Below are 21,274 nucleotides of genomic sequence, written 5' to 3' on the forward strand. Positions count from 1 at the left end.
CGCGGTGCTGAAGGCCAGTGCACCGCCCGCTGCCCTTCAACTTTCCCGGGTTTCCTGGGATTCCGGGCGGGGGAAGTTTCGGCGGGGGGCTGGGCGAGGGGGGAAGCGTCTTCCTTCCGGGAAGGGGCCCGGGGGATGGGACGGGGAGCCCTGTGCTGGGGGGTCCTCCCAAAGACCGCTCCCTGGGCCTGGCCTCCCCAGGCGTGCGGCGGCCCCCAGCCCCACTGAAAGCTCTGCTGATTTGGGGGACAAGGCCAGGGCCGGAAGCAAGCCCATGGCGGAGCCCGGGAGTCTCGCTGAAGGCTGGTGTCCTCCAGACTCTGGCTGGGGCCATTTATTCTTAGCTGAGGGAGTGTTTTTCAAGCTTCTGTCGTGGTTCCTTACAGAGGGTGACAATGTTCCCTCACCTCAAATTGTCCTGGCTGGAGAAAAGCAAAAGTGTATTTCGGTAAGAGACCAGCAGAACCAGCTCTTGGGAATAATTCATATGCAAAGGAAGCTGGCAGGAAGCTGGAAGAAATGTTGCTTTTCTCTGCCTTTTCCCCAAATAGCTGTCTTGGGTAAACACCCGGCACTTAAGCTCTGTCAGCCTCAGGGGAGGTGCTTTTCCGCCCGCCAGGGAACCAGGGAAGGCGAGTGCAGGGGCTCAGCGGGGCCAGAGCCTGTGGGGCTTGGGAAGGAGCCGGTTCTCCTTGCCTTGTGTGCTGAGCAGCCCTCAATGGCCCTGGGCACCTGGAGGTTCTTCCCCACCCAGCCCGAGACTGGCTGGGCCGAGGTCCAGTGGCCCCCACCTACAGTGCAGTCGTTCCCATCGGCACATGGCGCACGCTGGTTGAAATGGTTGGGAAGCAGCCTGAGCCCTCGGGATGATCCTTTGCTGAAGCTGCAGCTGGTAAAAGTCACATTTGTGAACGAGGTCAGTGCGTAAGGACGGTGAGGAGCTGCCGAAGCTTGTGGAAAGGGCTTTCAAGACCGCTGTGCCCACCTCCCAAAGCAGAGCATCCTACCAGACCCCACCATGTCTGCTTGCGTTCGAATCGGGAGGAGAGCTGAGCTCACAGCGCTTGCCCGCCCACAGTTGAGGTTGCGAGTTCAGCAGAGGGGCGTTCTGAACCCTACTTCCTGTTGTCGGACTGCGAGTTTTAATAATAAGTAAGCCCCGCCGAGAGCACATGCCGGAAGAGTGTCACCTCACTCTGGGGAGGCAGAGGGCTCAGGAAGATCCTGTGTGTGGCCGGGGCCCTCCTGCCCTCCTGGAAGGCAGGGCAGGGCTGGGGCTTTCCTGAGTCGAACCCATGTGCTGAGCATCTTCTAAGGCAGCACCAGCCCCTCAGCGCCTACTCCCCTGGGACTCGGTGAAGTCTTGCGAACAGCAGCCCCAGAGATTTTTCCAATGTGGGCAGGAATGGCGTCTGTCGCCCCAAGTAGGCCCGGGGCCTCGGGATGTGCTGATAAATGCCAGTGTCAGCAGTTGATATAATTAGAGCTACACATTGCTCTGCTTTCAGGAGTGGATGGCAGAGGTCTTCTCCCTGCTCACCCCAGAGAGGAGGCACGGGGCCTGGGTGGAGGTGGCTGGCCCTTGGAGGGTCCAAGGGGCTCCCAGGTTGGGGGGGGGCTGCTGGTTTGCAACCTCCAGCCGGGTTCCAGGTGATGCTACGCCTGCTCGCCTGGGGGCCGGAGGGGAGCCTGTGAGGCTCGGTGCTGGCTGCCCAGGGTTCGAGGAGCAGCCAGCTGGGGGGAGCCTTTTTTCTATCCCCTGCCAGACACTGTACCAGGAGCCCAGTGAGAAGAGCTTCTCTGTTTTCAAATCTCTTTGGCTCAGGTGTGGCCTTGTCCCTCTCATGAACCCCTCATGCTCCCAGGCTGTGCTGCTAGGTCTTATTGGGGCCAGCAGAGCTGGAAACAGGGATGGTGTCGGGGGCAGGGGCAGCTGAGATCACCTGAGACCCCTATCCCTAAGACGCACACAGAGCGAGGCCCAGCCTGGGCTCTGAGCTGATACCCCAAGCTCAGGGAGGAGGAGCCGGGGAAGCCTGACTGTTGGCGCTCCCCTCCTGGATGCCTGTGACATGGGCCCCCAGAGCCTCTGCCCCCGTCCCCTTGTCATCCTCAGTGCCTGTGCCCCCCCCATCACTGATTCCCAAAGTGGAGGATGGAGGCAGGCTTCTGCCCAGCTTGGCAGGACCCCTTCTGCATGTATAGAGACCTCGTAAGGATGTTTCAGGGGGCAGGGGGCTGGCATGGGGTCCTGGGGCTGCAGGCTGTCCCCATGCACCATGAGGCTGGGGGCTCGGGAGGACCCCACACACCATCAGCAGCGTTATCCTGGAGCCCTTCCCCCCCAACCCTCCCCCTGCAGCCCCCAGGCACCAGGGCAGGCTCCGTGGGGTGAGCGGGGGTGCTGCTGCCCTGACTCTTGGCAGGCTGTGAGTGGGCGGGCAGGGCTGTGGGCTTCCTGCTCTCTGGAGAAATAAAGCCACCAGCAATGAGTCACTGCAGCCTCACGCGCTGTGGCCTTGGAGGGTGGGAGGGGCTCGGCCCACGTGGGCCAAGGAGGCTGCTTCAGCCCCTCCTGGGGGGGCCGGGCTGGAGAGAAGGGCAGAGCCAGAGCTCACAGACCTTCCAGGGGCAGCTGAGGTCTCGGGGCGACCTTCACCACTGCCCGTTGGGGCCAGGCCTTGGGGTCCCAGGGAGCAGGGCTCTCCGCAGAAGTGCACCTGGGCCGTGCAAGGCCTGGGGCTCAGGACTCCCTGCCCCACCTCAGGGCAGCTCCCTGGCCCTGTGCACAGGAGCCCAGGAGCCCAGGAGCCCAGGAGCGGCTCAAGGAGGCCCTGCCCCCCTCCCCCCACCTCCACAGCTGACTGTCCTGTGCACCTGGGCACCTGAGCACGTGGCACCATGGTCCTGGGGGGACAGACTTAGGGGTCTGAGGGTCTGCTTCACAGCTGGAGGCTGCAGGGCCCCTCCAGCCATGAACCCCCCTCCTGGAAGGGCTGCTGACAGCTCCAGTCACCCCGCAAACCGGCACTGTGATGAGACATCGACACAGGTGGGGGCTTTTGTCATCCTAAGTCTTTCTCCACCTTCTCCTGTAACACAGATGGGAGGCTTTCAGCCCCGCGCACCCCCAGGCTCAGGAAGATGCAGGTGGGCTCTGTGCCCTGAGGTACAGGGGGACACGGGGACACCACCGCCTTGTCCCCTGCAAGGAGCAGAATTGTGGGAAAGGCTGGGGTGGGGAGAGCCTCAGGTGAGGACAAAGGGCCTGGAACGTGGCCACCTCCTGGCCTGCACGCCCTGGACCACCTGCTTCCCACAGCTGCCTGCCACGCCAGGAGCCAGCCCAGCGGGGCAACAGGGGGACGGACAGTTGGAGACGGTGTCAGGGCCGGCGCCCTCCCCTCTCCCCAGGCATCTGAGTGGAGGATGGGTGGACCCTTAGAAGCATCCAGGGGTCAAGGCTCTCGGGGACTCTGGGGTTTGGGGGGGGGCAGCACCGGCCTGCTGCAAGAAGAACGCAGAGGCCAGGCCTCCGGGGTCAGAAAGACACCCAGAAGGACCCCATTTGGCTGTTTGCCTTCACTCCTCTGACAAGAGGACGGAGCCTGACTTGTTTCTGTGGCATTGAGCAATGCCAAATATTATTTCACACAACAAGCTTGGAAGCGGGAAGATAGGCAGTCCTGCGCTGCGGGGGCATGGTGGGGCAGGGACTCGAGCACAGACCCCTGCCAGCCCAGCAGGGGGGTGACTGACAGCCGTGGCCCCTGGGGCAAGGACTCCTCAGCTCTCGGTCCACTGGGGACCCTCAAACCCGGACTGGGTGCAGGGAGGAGCGAGCAGGGCTGGGGTCTCTGCAGGAAGCATGCCCCTCCCTATGGCCCCCCTCCCTCCACTGAGCAGAAGGGGATCAGGCCCCCCAGCAGTAGGGGGTCTTGGGAACAGTGCTGCCCTCAGGGCCACTCAGCTGTAACTGTTAATAGGTGGGTGTTACCAAGCCTCACCAGAGATGCCACCAAGCTCAGACGTAGCTCAGTGTGGCAGGGTTAGACCCCGACAGCCTGCCCTTCCCCTCTCTTCCTCCACCCAGGGCTCCAGCAGATGTGGGACGAGGGCCTCTTGTAGATGTGCAGGGTTCAGAGGGGGATGCTATCCTTGCTCACTGGCACAAGACCCAGGACCTTCCCGAGAGCCCCAGAGGGCAAGTGCCGGCAGGGATCTCTCCTTTGGATGGGTGTTCAGGGAAGATCGGAGGCTGTGAGGGAAGCCATGGGGACAACAGGCTGGCCCGAGTCTTGCACGTGGGGGTTCCCTGCGGACTGATGAGCATAGAGGGCCCTGTCACGGTAGAGGGTGACCATGGACCGTGGACGTGCCCCCACCTGCGCCTGCCAGGCTCAAAGAGCGGTTGGCTTGGCACCAGAGGAGCTCACTGCTTCACCTGGGTCCTCCCTGCGTGGGGCGGCTAGACGCAGGCCTCCTGGGGCCGGCCTTCTGCTCTGTGCCTTGACTCATGGGTGGGGCTGGGCCGGTGGCCCCAATAGTCAGGGTGGGACAAGGTGGGACCCCAGCTCTGCCCCAGCACCTTCTCCCTGCCCTGCCCTGGCTAGTGGCCTGTGTCCATTGCAAACCCACAGGCCTCGGAGGACACAGCTAGCCGGGGAAATAGCCAGGGCCCAGGCTGGTGGGGGCCCAGGCCAGGTTGAGGGTCTCTGGCCACCTTCACCTCCTGCACAATAGGATTGGTCCGGGCAGGGGCGGGGCATGGGGTTAAAGCCAAAGCCTTCATCTGCCCCTGGAGACCCTGTTCATCCAGAGCAGCCACACCTGCATATTCCGTCACCCCCTGGGGCAGCTGTTTCTGCCCCCTGGGCACCAGCCTGCTGACACACTGGCCTCTTTGACGGACTCCCAGTCTGCCTCCCTCCTTCCCTGGCTCAGACCCAAAATCCCTGTGCTTGCTGCAGCTCTATCCTGTCTGAACCCTGAGGCCCTTCTGCCCCCACGCACGGTCTGGGCGGTTTCTGGCTTTATGCCATCAGAGCGTGGCCAGGGTGCTGGCGTGTGGGCCCCAGGAGCTGATGCTGGACGCCACGAGGCTGCTTCTCCAGGGATCTGTCTGGGACTAGCTTCTGCGCTGCCTATGTGATCGAATCAAGGAAAAGCCTGGGGTTGGTGCCAGGTTCTGGCAAATTCCAGGAGCTGCAAGGAGCTTTAAGGGAGTAAAATTTGTGATTTTTCCAGTCACCTTTGGGGTCCAGGGCTCATCGCCTGTGTCTCCCCCACTGCACTGTGAGCAGGCCTGGGCTATCTGATTCTGTTCCCCGTGTCACCTGAGGTCCCCCACAGGGAACAAGGGCCTGAGAGGTGGCCAGGGTGGGTAGAGAGAAGGGCAGGTGACCCCTGTGGAAGCTGAGCTCCTGGGGGCTAGGTGGTGCCTTCCTCCAAGTAGGGGTTCTGGGGACTGGGGCCCCCCAGCCCAGGAAGGTTTGCAGCAGGCAGGTGGAGAGTAAAGGGACAACAGAGGGACAAGAGAAGCAGGTAGAGGTGGAGGGGCGCAGGCACGCATGTGCCAAGGTGGGTCAGCGGGGCCCTGGGCCCTGCGTGTGTATTTGTAGACTGGGCACACCGCTCCATCTTCTGGGAGCTGGTGGGGGGGGCCTCAGTCCATGTGCCGGCACTCCTGGCCCCCCTGCCCTTGCCCGGAGGTGTCTGGGAGTCCCCAAGTTGGGGAACTGGGTGTCCCCCGGGAGCCGTGCTCCCCATCCTGGCCCTGGGCTCTGCAGGGCAGCGTGCACCTTGGCCTCTAAGCCTGCATCTAGAGACGCGTGTGCCTGACTCAGAATTCAGTTTCTCCTGAATTAGTGCAGAGTACGGCACGGACCCCCAGCAAGGGGGCAGCCAGGATCCTCCAGGGTCACGAAAACCATGATCAGTTTTGGTTTCCAAATCGTAATTCCCTTTGGTGCCTGATGCGCTTCCCATGACGTACCGCTTAGTGCTGTAACTGTATCATGGGTGGACCATCCCGCCTCACACCCATCCGGAACGAAGCGGGGGGGCGGTAGCGTTCAGGCCGTGCCACAGTCAGCTCAGGCTGCGTAACAAAACACCGTAGACCAGGCAGCTTAAATTAACAGACCCTGATCTCTCAGCGTTCTGGCGGCTGGAGGTCTGAAGTCAGGATGCCAGCAGAGTGGGGTCCTGCTGACGGCCCCCGTTCCAGTTTACAGCCACCTTCTCATGGTGTCTTCATGTGATGGATAGACGGAGGGAGCTCTGTGACCTTAGCTAACCCCAGTCACCCCCAGGGTCCCCCCAACAGCATCACACTGGGGGCTAGAGCTTCAACATAGGAAGCTGGGGGGACACACATGTATTCAGCCCATGGCAGGCTTAGGGCAGTGAGTTAAATGCTACGAAAGCAGTGGCAGGGATCAAGCTGCTTTGACTTCACATTCCTTTTTTTTTTTTTAAGATTTATTTATTTATTTATTTGAGAGAGAGAATGAGATAGAGCATGAGACGGGGGAGGGTCAGAGGGAGAAGCAGACTCCCCACTGAGCAGGGAGCCCGATGTGGGACTCGATCCCGGGACTCCAGGATCATGACCTGAGCCGAAGGCAGTCGCTTAACCAACTGAGCCACCCAGGCGCCCCTGACTTCACATTCCTTAAGCTTTGAGGGCGTCCCAGGAGAAACTGGAGAGAGAGCCTGCTTGGAGCTTCCCACCTCCCCTCCTGGCTGGACGTGCACCCCTGGCTGAATGGAGGCAGCCCCACAGCAAAGGGACCTGTCCAGGGTCCCACAGCTAATTAGGGGAGCTTCAGGAGGAGCGGAGCTGCAGAAAGCACCCCAGACCCCTACAGTGCTTGGAAAGAGCCCCCCCAGAAGGCATGCTTACATGGAGCCTGTGCACCCAATCTTTTTTGGAAATAGAGTCTTTGCAGCTGTGATTACCATAAAGCTGTCAAGGTGACATGATTCTAAGTTAGGGTGGGTGCTGAGCCCGGTGACGAGTATCCCTAGAGAAGAGAAGACAAGGGCAGAGACTGCGGGGACATGGCCTCAAGCCAGGAGCAGGGCCCCAGGAGCTAGGAGAGGCAAGAAGGACCCTCCCCTGGAACTTCCAGAGGGAGTGTGGCTCTGCCCACACCTTGATTTTGGACTTGTGGCCTCAAAACTGGCAGAAAATGAATTCCTGTTATCTTAGCCCCCTGTCCCCAGTTTGTGGCACCTCATGGCAGCCCCAGGCTGCTGACACCCCTGTCACGGGGTGAAGTGTGGCAGGGGCAGGTGGCCCCAAGAAGCCAGGGACCTAGGGACCCGGCCCCTGCCCCCTTCTCTGGGCACTAAGGGAGTTTCCAGCGTGGGGTTGTGGAGGGCAGCCTGGGCCTGCAGGGTGGTCCCTGCCCTTGTCAGGTAGGACCCTTGGCCCGCTGAGGTTGGATGGAGTCTGTGAATAATGTGGCTTGTCCTTTGCTGGGGTGTTTTCCGGGCCAGGTCCTACATTGACCATTGAAACTATACTTATAAGCGGAAGTGCCGGAAAAGAGGCCCCCGCCCACTGGGCCTCCCCCAGCCTGCAGGAACAATGGCTCCTGGCTCCAAGGGCTCCCGAGGAGGGGCTGTGGGGGCCCTGCATCCTTCGTGACCTTGACCCCCATGAGAGCCCAGGAAGGAGGCTGCTCTGCAGGCAGGGAACACCGCTCCCATGGGGCAGCAGGGCGCAGGCAGAAGGTGTTTGCACTGGGCAGGGGGCTGGGGCCTGGTGCAGGTGTGTAGGGGGAGTCTGAGAGGACAGAAGGAGACGCCCCCAGCTCCTCCCCACAGCTGTCTGCTGGGCAGGGGCAGCCCCCCCAACCTGGCAAGGCCCTGGCCAACCCCCACTGTGTCTCTGCCTTTTCTAGGGGTGGGAGTCCCTTCTGGGAGCTGAGCTGGCTGCACCCTCACCCCCTGGGGGCCCACATGCTGGCTCCTTCCCTCCTCCCTACCCCCAGTCCAGCCTCAGTGGGCTCCTCGGCCTCCCTCAGGGGGCCGGAGAAGCTGAGGTGAGGCCACCTGTGGAAAGCTCCCTCATCCAGCCCCTGGAGAGTCCCAGGCCCCGGAGAGGCATGCCCTGCCCCTGCCCCACCCAGCTAACTAGCAGCCGATTGTCTCTGTGTCTCTGCCTCTCTGGCCAGTCTGTCCTTGGTTCCTGGGGCCCCTTCCAGAGCAATTAACCAGGGCCCAGGAGCAGGGAGAAGACCCCAGCCCTGTGTCCCCTTCCGGAGGGGAGCGTGGCCAAGGATTCTAGCCGAGCCTGGCAGTGGCTCTGATGCCCGTGAGGGGAGATGTGGCCCCACGGCCGGGCAGCGGCCCCCACAGTGTCGGCACCCCCACGTGCCAGCCCTGTCACGTTCCTCCGGACCCTCTGGGTGGGAGCGGGGCACACAGGCAGGCAGGGCCCAGGACCCCTCTCAGATCGGCTGAATGATAGTCCTCCAAAGATGTCCACTTCCTAATCCCTGGGCCCTGTGAACGTGGCCTTGGGTGGCAGAGACTTTGCAGATGGGACCAAAGTAAGGATTTTAAGATGGGGAGCGTACCCTGGTGGCCCTAAGTGCTGTGACAGGTGTCCTCCTAAGAAGGAGGCAAAGAATGTTGAAGTGGTAAATTTCATCATGTGTGTTTTTCCACAAAATGAAAAAAGAGAGAGACGGAGAGAGATTTTACACAGAGGAGCTCGTGTGAGGACAGAGGCAGGGGTCAGAGGGATGTGGCCACAAACCAAGGGACACTGGAGCCTCCAGGGGGCACAGCCCCGCGGTACCTGGGTTTCAGCCCAGCGGTACTGACCATGGGCTTCGGGGCTCAGAACTGGAGGGAACGGTCCCCGTTACGGCCGCCATGGGACACTGGAATGCACAGAATTAGTGGGGGACAGTGTCCATCGGGAGAAATCACCCTGTTTCTGTCTGGGGTGTGCCCGCTGTCAAGCAGCCCAGGCACCCAGGCCAGCCCCACCCTGGGAAGCGACTGTCACCTGGAAGCACATTCCCAGTGGCATTTACGGGGCCTCCCCGAGACTCACGCTGCATGCTGGGGGGCCCCTGGTGGTGCCCAGGGATTTCCAGAGGGCATGGAGGGGAGTGAGGGGCCGGTGTGGTCTGGGGAGGGGAGCCGCAGCAGCCTGGCCATGGGAGAGTTCGCCCCTTGCAGCTGCTTTGCTCAGACCAGGAGCACTGTGTCCCGGATCCATGGACTCTTCGTGATCCAGAATGGTTCCCACCTGGTGTGGCCCCCCAAGTTCTCCACGGCTGCCCAGGACCGTGAATATGACAACACGTCACACCTGGGTTTACAACACATGACCCGGGGTTGGCGGCTGAACTTGGTCTCTCCGAAAATCACGTGTTGGGGTTCCAACCCCCCAGTGCCTCAGAAGGTGACCTTGTGTGGAAGTGGGGTCATGACAGGTCATGAGGTCATCAAGGGGGCCCCTGCTCCCACATGACTGGCGCCCTTTTATAAAGTGGAATTTGGAGGCAGGCAGAGAGGACGTCCGCCGGCAAGGCAAGGAGATCCAGCCCCGCCAGGCCCCGCAGCCTGGGATGTCCCGCCTCCGGGATGGGAGACCCATGTTCCCCTCGTTCGAGCTGCCCCATCAGCGCTGCTTCCTTGCTCGGCAGAGGGATTCTGCCTTATAATTAAGGAGACTACGTCCACGACCTCTGAGTCAATCAGAAGGAGAGTCTCTGGGTGGGCCCCGTCTTGCGCACGAGCCCTTTGAAAGCAGGACGTTTTCTCTGGCAGGACGCCGAGGAGGAGGAGGTTTGGGGCCTGGGGCCTCTGGCACACCCTGCCTGGTGTTACAGATGGGGGGGCCGCAAGCCGAGCAGCGAGGCAGCCCTTAGGAACAGAGTAGATGGCAGCCAGCAGGAACAGGGCCTGGCCCACCACCGCGGGGGTCTGGATGAGCTGCAGGCGAGAGCCCAGCCCCACTGACGCAGCCGCAGCCTCGTGAGCCCCCCGGGGACAGACGGAGCCAGGCTGCGCTCGGACTTGCACTCGCAGCACCGTGTGGGGTGAGGCGTTGCCTGCAGCAGCGAAGTCAGTGGCGGCTTGTTATGCAGCAAAGGCAGCTGATACGTGAGGCCTCTCCTACGGGAGTCCCGTTGTCCACGTGCGTCTGGCTGCCCCTTCCAGGGCGCCTCAGCCCGTCCCTCTGCCTCTAATTTCCTCACACGCTGGCTCTTGGGTCCGAAGGCCCCGTGGACCGAACACGAAGAACTTGGGTGAGAGAACTTTTTAGGTGACACTGTGGTCACCATGTGGCCTTGTGGGCTGGTTGTCCCTCCACTGCCATAGCTGGGTTAGGGCCGGCCGCGCAGCCCTGCTCCGGTGCCCCGTGTGGACCCCGCGTGCGTCTAAGGACTGTGGCCCCAGGAGCATCCTCGCGGGGCCCTGCCACCTGCCTTGTCTGCATCTCGGTTAGCCACGCTCTTCTGCAAGGGCTGCTTCTCCCCGTGGAGGGGAGCCGGGCGCACACCCTGTCACGTAACTGCTGCTGAAAATGCAGGAAAACGCGCGCCGTCCTCTCTCTCTAATCACCAGTTTCGGGAGCAAGGCACGTGTCCTGGCAGCCTCAGCCGTGACCCCTCGGGGCTGCTTCTCTGAGCCTCCTTGTGGGTACGAGGTATTCAGCTGTGGAGTCACAGAGATTCAGCAGTGTCCCCCAGCACGCCCACACCCCAGTCCCCGGTACCTGGGGTGCATCACCTCTGCTGGTAAGAGGAACTTCGCGGACGTGATGAGGTGCAGGCTCTTGACGGGGGCTCCTGGATCGTCGCGGTGGCCCCATGGTGTCATAGGGTCCTCGGAGAAGGGAGGGGGAGGGACTGAAGCCGAGGTCAGAGCAGCGTGAGGACGGGACCCCGAGAAACTGGCGGAGGTGGGGGACTCCCCCGGAGCCTCCAGAAGGAACCAGCCCTGCCCATACTTGGATTTTGGGACTCTGGGCCCCAGGATTATGAGATGGTAAATTCGCGTTTTTCTGAGGCACTAAATTTGGGGTGATCTGTCACAGCAGCGGCAGGAAACTCCTCCACCGTGATTTAATCATTGCCCGTCCTGGTGCTCTGCTGTCCCTGCCGGGTCCAGCGAGAGCTCTTCCAGCTGGGATCTGTATCGTGCTCCCCGACTTCTCTCTATTGTGGATGATACGGATAACGCAGAATTTACCATCTTAACTGTTTTTAAGGGCACAGTTCAGGACATCTGCACATTCACGTTGTGCAGCCATCCCCAGAATGCATTCATCTTCCCAAACTAAACTGTCCCTGTGAAACACTGTCCCCTCCCTCAGCCGCAGCCCCAGCCCGCCCCCCGGGTCTGTGGGTCCGACTCCTCTGGCCTCCTGGGCGTTTCCAGTCATACAGAGTTGGTCCCTGTGTGCCGGGCCGGCCTCACTGGGCACCGTGTCCTCCAGCTTCATCCACGTAGTAGCAGGTGTCAGGATTCCTTCCTTTGAAAGGCTGGGGGGTAGTCCGTGGTGTGGACGGGCCGCCGCGGCTGCAGCATCTCGCATTCCCAGCAACAGAGCCCAGGGCCCCCATTTCTCCACGTCTGTGCCAGCACCTTTATTTCTGTGTGTCGCTAGCAGCCATCCCGGCGAGTGCGAGGTGGTATCTCGTTGTCGTTTTGACTCGCGCTTCCTGGTGACTGGCAGTGTTGAGCATCTTTCCGTGGGCTCGCTGGCCCCAGGCTGCAGCCCAGGCACCGCCCCAACCAGGCGACAGTGACCGCCGTCTGGACAGCTCCAGTTCACCTCTCCTGACGTGGGGCTGTGGGTGAGGATCCCCAGGTCCCCGCGGGTGCACACAGGGTCCTATGGATCCTCAGGTTTGGCTTCAGAGGGTGGAGGGAGGTGCCTGTCTAGGGGTCCCCTGGCCTGCGCTCTGCCTGCTGCTTTGGTTATTCGGCACTACCTTTCACGAAGCCTCTGCGTCTCCCTGGGTTCGGGAGGCTCCTGGGCCAGCCCTCCCACCTGCCCTCACACCGGTGGACATCCCACCTGCAGGCCTCACCTGCTCCCAGCTCCCTCTCCAGCCCAGCCGCCCCGTCCCCCACGAGACGGCGTCCGGCAGGCCCTTGAAGAGTGCCCAGAACGGATCTGAGCCCACCGTGTCTGCTCCTCCTGTCCGCCCCATTTCCTCAGCCCTGATGGATTCCCCCGCCATCCAGTCCTCCAGAAGCCTGGCTACTTCCACCTGGCCTCTCCCCCTCTGCCCGGCCCAGGCCCTCTTGGCACAGAAGATGCAAAGTGACCACCCCCTCCGCAGGGCTGCTCTTGGTAGGGGTGGTAGGGGTGAAGCAGCGTTGGCCGCGCTTGAGAAAAGGGAGCCTGCTGTTTTCATCCACCCCTCCCGCCGCAGCCATGGGGCTCAAGCTTGTCCGGCCCCAGTGGGAGCAGGCAGTTTGGGACACTCCTCGCGGTGTGCCACGGCCAGGGAAGGCGGCGTCTCGGGCCACTGCCCCGTGGCTGTGGGGGGGCGGTCTCTCCTCCACACACAGGGACCAGGGACCGTATACTAAACTGGATGATCATTTTCGAAATAAACCAAACCTTATGTAAGTGCTGCAGTGGCCAGCTGGAAGGGCCTCTGCCACCCACCGCATACGGAACGGCGCCGACAGTTGCCTGGTGGTCATGTCATACCGAACGCTGGAAAAACCTTCCCTCGTCACCTCTTATCCTGGACCTCAGAAGCCATCGCCACATGAGGACTGAAGGCTCTCCCAAAATCCAGAAACAGGAGAACACACGGCAGCCGCAGTGGACGGGCCAGATGTGTGGGCTTCCCTGCCGTGGACGGGACGCATTGGCCGGCGTTGCTCAGGGACCGCGAGCTCGTGTCCTGTCTGCAGGTGAAAACGCATCCCAAGGAGCCCTTCGGCTTCCCTGCCCCTCCTGGGGTGGCCAGGCGAGCGTCCCTGCCATCGGGCCCTGCTCCGTTACTGACGTGTCGCTCCGCAGGAAGGGGGACAAGGGGCCGCCATCTCCTCGCCCCCTCCCCCCAGGGCCAGGCAGGGGGCTTTGCCCACATAAACACCTCGTTCCTTGAGGGCAGATTCCTGACAAGGAACGCAGTCCAGGGAGATGCTGGGGGTTTGCTGAGACCACCGAATGGCTCTGCACCGGACCTTCCTGCCTCTCCATGTCTGGGGAGGGGCCGGGCAGGAGCTGGGGGTTCTGAGGCCCACCTTCCTCCCACAGACCATCCGTAAGCCAGACAAGCTGGAGCCGCTTGACCACTGTGGAGGACAGCCGGGCGTCTCAGCACCTCCTGCACCCGGCAGGCTCCAGCCGGAGCCTCAGCACCCCCAGCACCCACACCTGCCTGCTGTTACCCAGCTGAGCCACCTCACCTGCCGGCTCCTGGCTCCATTTCTCCCTGCCTCCATCTCCTGGGGAAGCCACCTCCTACCTCAGTGCCTCATCGCCCCACTTTGCAAAACTGACATCAGCCTTGTCTCCTCGGGCCGTTCCAGTTCACTGAGGTGACCAGAGCCGTCCCCAGCGGGGCATCGGGTGCACATGGGGCTCCACGAAGCAGCTGCTTTGTCCAAAGCAGGGCTCTTGTGCCTGGCACGGAGCCGAGCCGAGCATATGGGCACCACTTGGTGAGTGCCCCCATGGACTCCCCCATAGCCCTGGGAGGGTAGGGGATGGGAGGGATGGACAGACAGACTGCACATTTCCCACCTGGCTGGGGTGGACCCACCCAACCTGAGCAGGCACCAGGGGTAGGGCCTGGAAGGTGGGCACCGCTCTGGGCAGGCCATCCGGAGCCACACCTGGCTCCCCAGGACCTGCAGGCCGCCTGGGACTTGGGCACAGGGCGGCGGAGCACCAACGCTCGTGGGCTCCAGCGGCTCCTGCCTGCGGAGGTGAGTGGCCGAGAGCCACCAGCTGTCACCGCGCCACTACTGCTCCCCTCCCCCAGCGCCGCCGTGACTGTCGTGATTCTTACTACTACTTCCGTTACAAGGCGGCCCTGGCCGCTGGGCGCCGAGACCCCTCCCGCCGGGGCTTCTCCGCGCGGGGAAAGGAAGGGGCCCGCGCATCCTGCCGTCCCCTGCCTCTCGGGGGTGCCCCCCGCCCGGCCGGGCCGATCCACTGCGGCGGCGGCGCGGGGAGCGCGGGGCGGGGCGCGGAGATGGGAGCACCGCCCCTGCCGCCTCCCGCCCGTGTGCTCCCGCAGGATGGCGCGGGCCAAGCTGCCGCGCTCGCCGTCCGAGGGCAAGGCGTGCCCGGGGGGCGCCTCGGCCGGCGCCTCGGCACCGGAGGAGCCGCACGGGCTCAGCCCGCTGCTGCCGGCCCGCGGTGGGGGCTCCGTGGGCAGCGACGTGGGCCAGAGGTAGGGGCGCGCGCCGGGGGACCCCGCGTGCCGCCGGGAGGGGCTTTGCTTCTGCCGCTCGCGTCCAGCACGGGCTCCGCTGGGCTGCACCTGCCGAGTCGCCTGCAGCCCCGGGAAGGGGGGGATGGCTGGGTTCCCCCCTCGGAACCCTCACCCAGGCGCCCGGAGCCTATGCTCCCCGCCCCCCCCCAACTCTCTCCTGCTCTCAGTAGCTGGTACCGTGGGCCTGCAGGTAAGACTGGAGGAGAGAGGGAAGACAGGACCCAGACGCTGTGCCAGGTGGCTCGGTGACCCCTGCCCGGCCCTGGCCCCACTGAGCCCACACTCCTGTCGGTTCCAGCGGTCGCTTGTGGGGAGGCAGGGCCAGCGTCCGCATCCCCACTTCAGAGGCAGGCAGCATGAGGCCCAGGGAGGTTGGGGGCCTGGCCGAAGGCTGCACAGCAGATTGGAGCTGGGACACAGTCAGGTCTCAGGATCTCTGGGACGAGGGCCCGGAGCTAGTGGCACCCAGGACGCAGGAGGCCCATTTCCTGCAGAGGGGGCCCGCTTGGGGAGGGGGCATCCCAGGCCCTTCTCTGGCTCCTCCCAGGGCAGGGTTGAACACAGCACCCCCATTTCCCGGGTGAGGACACTGAGGCTCGGTCTGCAGCACTAGTACTTAGCCAACACCTTCTCTGTGCAGGGAGCCCTTCTGGATGCTGCGGGGGGAACAGAGATGAATCAGACCTCCCCTGGTGTAGGCACACGTCGTGGGCACAGAATCCTGTGTCTGGCAGAGAGGTGCAGGCTGGGCCGGGGTGAGGAGAGCGGGGGCTCCCAGGGCCGCAGGGCTCCAGGGAGGGGCACCAGCAGCCAGGGCCAAAGCCCGGGGGCGGGGGTGCCAGGCCTCATTAAGGTTGGGGTGGAGGTTGGCAGGGACTTGGCCTGGCAGATGGCAGGATCAGGAGTGCCTAGGAAGCCTCTCCCCTGCCCCTCCTGCCTGGCTACAGGCTATCCAGGCCCCTCCCTGCCTTCACACCCATTTCTGGCTCCTCAGAGCATCCCGGGGGCGGGGGTTGCTGCCCAGCAGTTATCCCCATTCCCCGGACCAAACTGCTAAGGCTGGAGATTAAGTGCCTCTAAGAGGCCCCAGAGCAGTTAATGAGCAGCCTGGATGGGAAGGAAGCAAGTGCTGGCCAAGGCCCTGAGGACAGACTCCTCTCCTCTCCATCCGCCTCTTGGACGCTGTGGGGGGCAGTGACTCCAGAGGCTCTGGTTACAGCCAGCCCAGCCCCTGCAAGATTGGCTCCCCTTGCTGTCCCTGTTCCTGCAGGGACGCAGAGATGGCAGGTCCTGCCCAGGCTGCATCTGAGCCTGCAGTGCAGAATGGGAGCTCAGATGGCAAGGCCACCTCCTCCAGGAAGCCCTGTCCCATTCCCGCACTCTCCTGCCCCTGGTACTGGGCTGGTGCTTACATGGGTGACTCGTTCTGTGCCCAGCAGCCCCTGAAGTACGGGGTCCCTATTAGCCTCTTTCTGCAGAGCAAAAAGAATTGTCTGTAGCTGCACGATATCAGGGCCTGGAGCCCTGCAGCCTCGTGTCCCCAGACTTTAGACGCACGCCATGGAGTTCCTTCTGGACAGGAGCAGAGAGCGCCCACAACAGGTTCCTGAGCAGAGACGCACTTGCAGGGCTCCTTAGGAACTCAGGCGTGACGGAGCATCCCACACAACTAGGGTGCTAGGGATCTTTCTCAGAGGGAGCCAGGGGCCACAGCTCCTGAAGCTGGTCGCATCTGCATGCCTGGCCGCCTCCTGGGGCCAGCCAGTGTCAGAGCTCCCTGGGCCATGAGGCAGCACTGGCCTTCCCCAGGGTGGCGCGGAGCCTTCTGGAGGCCTCACCATGGCTGGGAGAGCCTGCTCCCAATGCCATGCCCAAGTCCCCCCCCCAACACAGTGCACCCTAGTCACAGTGACAGTGTGGGCCAGCATGGGTACCCCCCCCACACACACACACACCGCCAGCCTAGGCTCCCTGGGCTCTGAGCTCATAGGTCTCCTTTCTCTGTCCCTCCCCTTCCCCATGTCTTGTGAGGCCAGGAGTGGGAGGGGAACAATGGTTAGAAACTGTGACCTGGGGGTGCGAGTGATGAAGCCCATCATTCAAGAGCTTTTGAGCAAGGGGTCCAGTGAATTCTCCACATGGGTCAACGCTGCTCTGGGACCCCCCTTGTGTCCCCAGCAAACCTGGGGCCGGGTACCTTTGCCCTTTGGAGGTGCTGTGGCAGGTCAGGCACGCTGACCTGGAAGGACACACAGGGTGGGAGAGGAAAGACCTGATTACTGGGAACCCCCTGTCAGGGTTTGGGTTCCTCTGCAAAGGAGGGGCTCACGGGTATACCCTTGGAGGGGACACCTGAGTGGGTAGCCTGGAAGGCATGATGGCAGCCCCAGTGAGAAGGGAAGGGCTGCAGAAAGATCTAGGAGGGAGAATCCGGGGTCTGGGAGTTGTGGGGAGTGCGGGCAGGGTGTGGGGGGCACCCCGTGGACAGCTGAGTTGGGAGAACTCCAGGGGCCAGCAGGATCCTCCTGTGGGTGTGGATGCCCCAAGGGGAGGGAAGGAGCGAAGGCCAGAGGCCAGGATGGAACTCAGGTCCTGTGTGAGGCGGCAGGCAGAGGCCCGCGTGTCCCAGGGGCAGAAAGAGGAAGAGGGGTCCCCAGGGAAGAGGGGGAGCAGGAGGGCCTGGGCGGAGGAGTCGTGCACTTGGCCGTTCAGCTGTCTGTGCTCCGCCATATTGGTAGTTTCAGGGGAGGGGACATCCTCAGAGGGGTCTCACCCAGAGCTGGGCTGAGGGGAAGGGTTTGGGGAGTAGGGGGGGATCCCTACCAGGGGGCTCCGCGCAAAGGTGCAGCGGTGGGGCGGGGCCTGGGGGAGGCGGGGCCGGGGCGGGGCCAGGAGAGGCGGGCCTGATGGGCGGGACCTGGCAGGGGCGGGGCCGGAACAGGTGGTGGCAGCGCCTGGCCTGGATTAGGATCCCCGTGAGCCCCAGGTGGGGGCTGCATTGAGTGGCCACCGGGCGCAGTCTGTCCTCCTGGCAGCCTCTCTGGCCACCGAGGATGGGCCTGGAGGGGCAGGGCCATCCCTGCTTGCAGGGCCCTGGGAGCTTCTGTGTATTGTGGGTCTGAGGACGGAAGGAAACACCTTTCCCTCTGCGCTCCCGCGCCGGGTCCTCCCCGGGTGCTGCAAGCCCAGCACGTAGCCTCCACATCTCGGGGTCCTTGGGGCTCCAATGTGGTCCTACTTCCCTGCTGTTCTTGCCAGGACCCCACATGCTGGCTGTGACCCCGAGCCTGCCTGTCACAGTCCAGCAGCAGCAGCAGAGCCCCTCCCCCACTCTCCCTCCTCCCCTTCATGCGGCCCGTGCTCCTCCAGGAACCCTGCCATTCTCCACATCCCCCCAGCACCCCCACCCACTCTCGGTGAGTTTCTAGCTCCACCGCAACAGCCGTGGCCCTGCCAGGCTCCTGCCACCCCCCGGCACAGCTGTCACCCCGACTCAGGGCTCGGGGCAGTGTCGGGGCCAGCGAAAGGGAACCTGAGCCGGACAAACATGGAGGATCTGCCAGAAGCTCCCAGTGACGACAGGCTGAGGCCTGGTGAAGCCCTGGCTTCCCCTGCTCCATGTGGAGCCCAGCCCCTCCGCACACCCTGTCCAGACATCGTCCCCAGGAGTGTCCTGCGACCCCGCCTTGCCCACCCAAGCACCAGGAGCTGCAGGCCGGGGCACCAGGAGAGGAGCCTGCCCACCCAGAGGGCCCTGCACAGGGAGCAGTGGGCGTGTGCCTGCAGCCCGGCCCATGGTGAGGGGCTGCCCCAGCCCTACAGACCGGCTCCTTGGGAGCCCTGCCCATGGCCTTGGGAGACAGTGGTCCTCTCTGAACCTACGCTTCCTCTTCTGGAGCATGGCTGCCTTGAGGACTAAGAGAGGTCCTGAAGTCTTCCAGATGGGCACCTCATCAGCAAAGAGTAGACTTTCTGTGGGCACACACCCCCACCAGCCCCCCAGGGGCCAGTCCCCAGAGCCCCATAGCTCCCACCAGCCTCCCCTCCAGTCCGGGCCCAGCCATCTTGGTGTCAGCTGCATGTGGCCAGGCTGGCAGAACCCTAGGGCAGGCGGCCCAAAGGGCAAGAGCTGTGTGGTTGCTGGCCAGTGGAGGTGTGCATCTGGGCACCCCCTAAGAAGCCTCAGCAACCCTGCCCTGTCACTGGGAAGTCAAGATGCAGGGCCGGTGGGCTCTGTGGCTAGGCCCGCGGAGAGCAGGGAGCAGAGGGGAGGTGGGCAGACTTGAGACAAGGGAGCCTGGCTTTCATGTCTCGTGTGGGAACTGGCCCTTGCCGAGTCAGCTTGCCAGGTGGAAAGTGGGGCCTTTCCCTGGAGCCGGGCTCATGGTGCCTGGGGCAGGCTTGGCGGGAGCAAGGACAGTGAGCGCTAGCCAAATGGGCTGATCCTGACCTAATCCCTGGGCTGGAGGTGGGTGGCCTTGGCCTTGGCCTTGGCTTTGGCCTTGGCCTTGGCCTTGGGTGGGATCCGGCCTGGGCAGGGGGCGCATGTGGCGGCTGCTGCCTGTGTTGTGCTGCTTTCTCGGGCACCGAGGGCGCCAGGCACGGTCACTGCCCCGCTGCAAGCTGCCTCCCGTGGGCTCCTCTGCCTGCCTGGGGACTCTGTGGGCCGGGGGGAGGGGGGGGCGCATGCACATGGGTGCGCCCCCACTTCCCTCGGACCCTGCCCAGAGCCTCCTTGAGTGTCCAAGAGCCCACACCCTCCGTCCATCTGTCTTCTGCATTGACATGACCACTTGTGTCTGTCCCCAGGCTTCATGTGGAAGATTTCAGTCTGGACTCCTCTCTGTCTCAGTAAGTGCTTGCAGGGAGGGGGCCGAAGCAGGGACGGACAAGCATTCCTGCACCCGCAGCGGACTCTGGGAGGAGGGGGCTCAGGCCCTGCCGGCTCTGGGGGGGGGACACTCCAGGCAGGAGCAGGCTTGAGGCAGCACCGGCCACCACCTCCCTGCACCAGCAGGAGCCGCGGACCTGGGCGATGAAGCTGAGGCTGAGGACAGGATAGCGGGCAGCCCCCCGGGGAGGGGCCCTGGCGTAGGAAACAGGGCTGTCCAGAGGCAGAGACCCACAGCCTCCCACAGGGGTGGCCACAGCCCTCAGAAGTGGCCAGACAGTGGGAATGGGGACCCCGAGCCTTTGCCCATACAGGGACAGGCATGCAGATGGCTGCGGGGACCCTCCCGCCTCAGCCAGCCTGGGCGACCTGCGTCGTCCAGGCCCCCAGCGCAAGGCTATTCCTGGCTTCAGTTCAGACCTAGGTCAAGTGGAGGGTGGCCTTGAGGCCAGGGAGACCAGAGTCCTCCTCAGAGCAGCCACATCCTGCCCAGGCCCTCGGCGCTCAGGGTGGCCGCCAAGTGGGACCTGATTTCATTCATTCACGTTGTTGGCAGCGACACTGCTCCCTCCGTGTTTCGGGCTGCTGACCAGTCTCCCTGCAGCCTGAGACTGGGGCTGGGACTCTCCCATCAGGAGTGTGGGAGCCTGAAGCCTGGGCCGGCCCAGGCCGCCGTGGTGCGGTGGGTAACGGGCGGGGTAGAAGGCAGGGCTCTCCCCGGCACCCCGGGCTGCCCGGAAGAATACGGACAGTGTGCAGCCACCCGAGGGGCTGAGGCTGCAGGGCCTGCCCCCCAGGGTTGTCACTGGCAGAGCATACACCCCAGGCCACCCCAAGGAGGCTCTCCCAGGCCCCGGCCCAGCCGAGGGTGCCAGAACAAGGGCCCCTCTCCGACATGCGCGCAGGAGGTCCCCGGCGGGACCACTCTATACAGAAGGCCCAGGCTGGGCCCGTCTGCTGGTTTGAGAAGCCACTGTCCCCCCTCTTTCTCCGGTCCTCCGGCTGCTCCTCCAGGTTCCCGACCCAGGGGAGGTCCCTGCAGCAGGCCCGCGGCAGTGGGCAGGCACTAGAGGAAAGCCTTCCAGCGCCCCCCCAACCCTCCAGCCTCCCTTTGAGGTGGATCCTGAGCCACCCCGATGAGGGTAGGGGTGCGGGAGGGATGTGGCCACCAGCCTCCCACCAGTGAGTCTGCAGGTTTGGGCTGGAGGGGCAAGGACAGGGAGCCTTCATGCCCACCCCACACCCCCAGTGCCCACCGCCCCACAGGCTCCCCGGCCAGTGTTCCGTGCCTCCACGCCCGGCTCCTTTGCCCGCAGGCCTCAGGAAGTGCCAGCGTCCGGGGGTGGCGCTAGCCACACGTCTGTCCTGGTCTGGGTCCCCGGGCTGCGCCCAGGCTCTGCCCTTTCTCAGAATAGCTGGCCTCAGGGTTGGCAGGTGGGCCTGGGCCCTGCCCTTTCTCTCGCCTGTCAGTGTGTGGGTTCTGGTGCGGAGGGAGCTCCCAGGCGCCTGCCAGAGAGCCGGCAGCACACAGCGGCAGACCAAGGGAAGTGAGCAGTCGGATCTCGGCCCCATGTGAGTGCACAGCTGTTGTGGCTGCGCGGGTGGGCCTGGCCCGTGGCCGTGTGCTTAGTGTCTGGCCACCCTCCCCTCAGGCCAACCACGGGGCCCTGCCTTTGGAGCTTCCCGGCACAGGCCATCCGTGCCAGAGCTGCCTGCAAGGATTCTGCGGGGCCTACCTATTGGCCCACCGGTCAGCCTGCTGGTCAGCAGGGAGCTGGACGGCCCCCAGCCTCCCCGTGCCCGGCTCCCCTGGCAGGTCCTGGCACCAGGTGGGTGAGGTTTGAGCTGCTTTGCCAGAGCAAGGGGAGCTTCTTGGGGTCCACTCCAGTGTGGGCAAGACTGTGGGGCCCAGGCAGGCAGTGGGCCTTGCTCAAAC

The 21,274-nt window shown here is 63.8% G+C and overlaps 1 protein-coding gene and 1 long non-coding RNA gene across 17 annotated transcripts in view; both read left to right on the forward strand.

The window, feature by feature from the left end:
• The window catches only part of KCNT1 (potassium sodium-activated channel subfamily T member 1), a 65,573-nt gene that overhangs the window by 11,294 nt on the left and 33,005 nt on the right, over positions 1-21,274 (forward strand). The window contains exons 1-2 of one of the 15 annotated variants that reach the window (XM_088018974.1): positions 13,548-13,668; positions 19,257-19,298. The exons of 10 other annotated variants lie outside the window; for them this stretch is intronic. In XM_088018974.1, the coding sequence (XP_087875100.1) occupies positions 13,583-13,668; positions 19,257-19,298 (128 nt within the window). In that variant the 5' untranslated portion in view covers positions 13,548-13,582. Of the gene's footprint in view, positions 1-13,547; positions 13,669-14,229; positions 14,406-17,891; positions 18,245-19,256; positions 19,299-21,274 lie in introns of those variants that run through there. 4 more of the 15 variants (XM_088018971.1, XM_088018985.1, XM_088018976.1 and 1 more) reach the window with 4 other exon arrangements.
• LOC148162469 (uncharacterized) lies at positions 144-13,339 on the forward strand. Of its 2 annotated transcripts, none has more exons than XR_015766869.1 (3): positions 144-11,834; positions 12,065-12,912; positions 13,262-13,339. It is a non-coding gene; the product is annotated as an uncharacterized LOC148162469 (long non-coding RNA). The 2 variants fall into 2 exon arrangements; XR_015766870.1 differs by having other exon boundaries at positions 144-10,772; positions 11,645-12,912.

This window comes from Eumetopias jubatus, unplaced genomic scaffold (assembly GCF_037043125.1).
Source record: "Eumetopias jubatus isolate StellerSeaLion01/CBP00866 unplaced genomic scaffold, mEumJub1_p1.0 scaffold_15, whole genome shotgun sequence".
Taxonomy (NCBI): domain Eukaryota; kingdom Metazoa; phylum Chordata; class Mammalia; order Carnivora; family Otariidae; genus Eumetopias; species Eumetopias jubatus.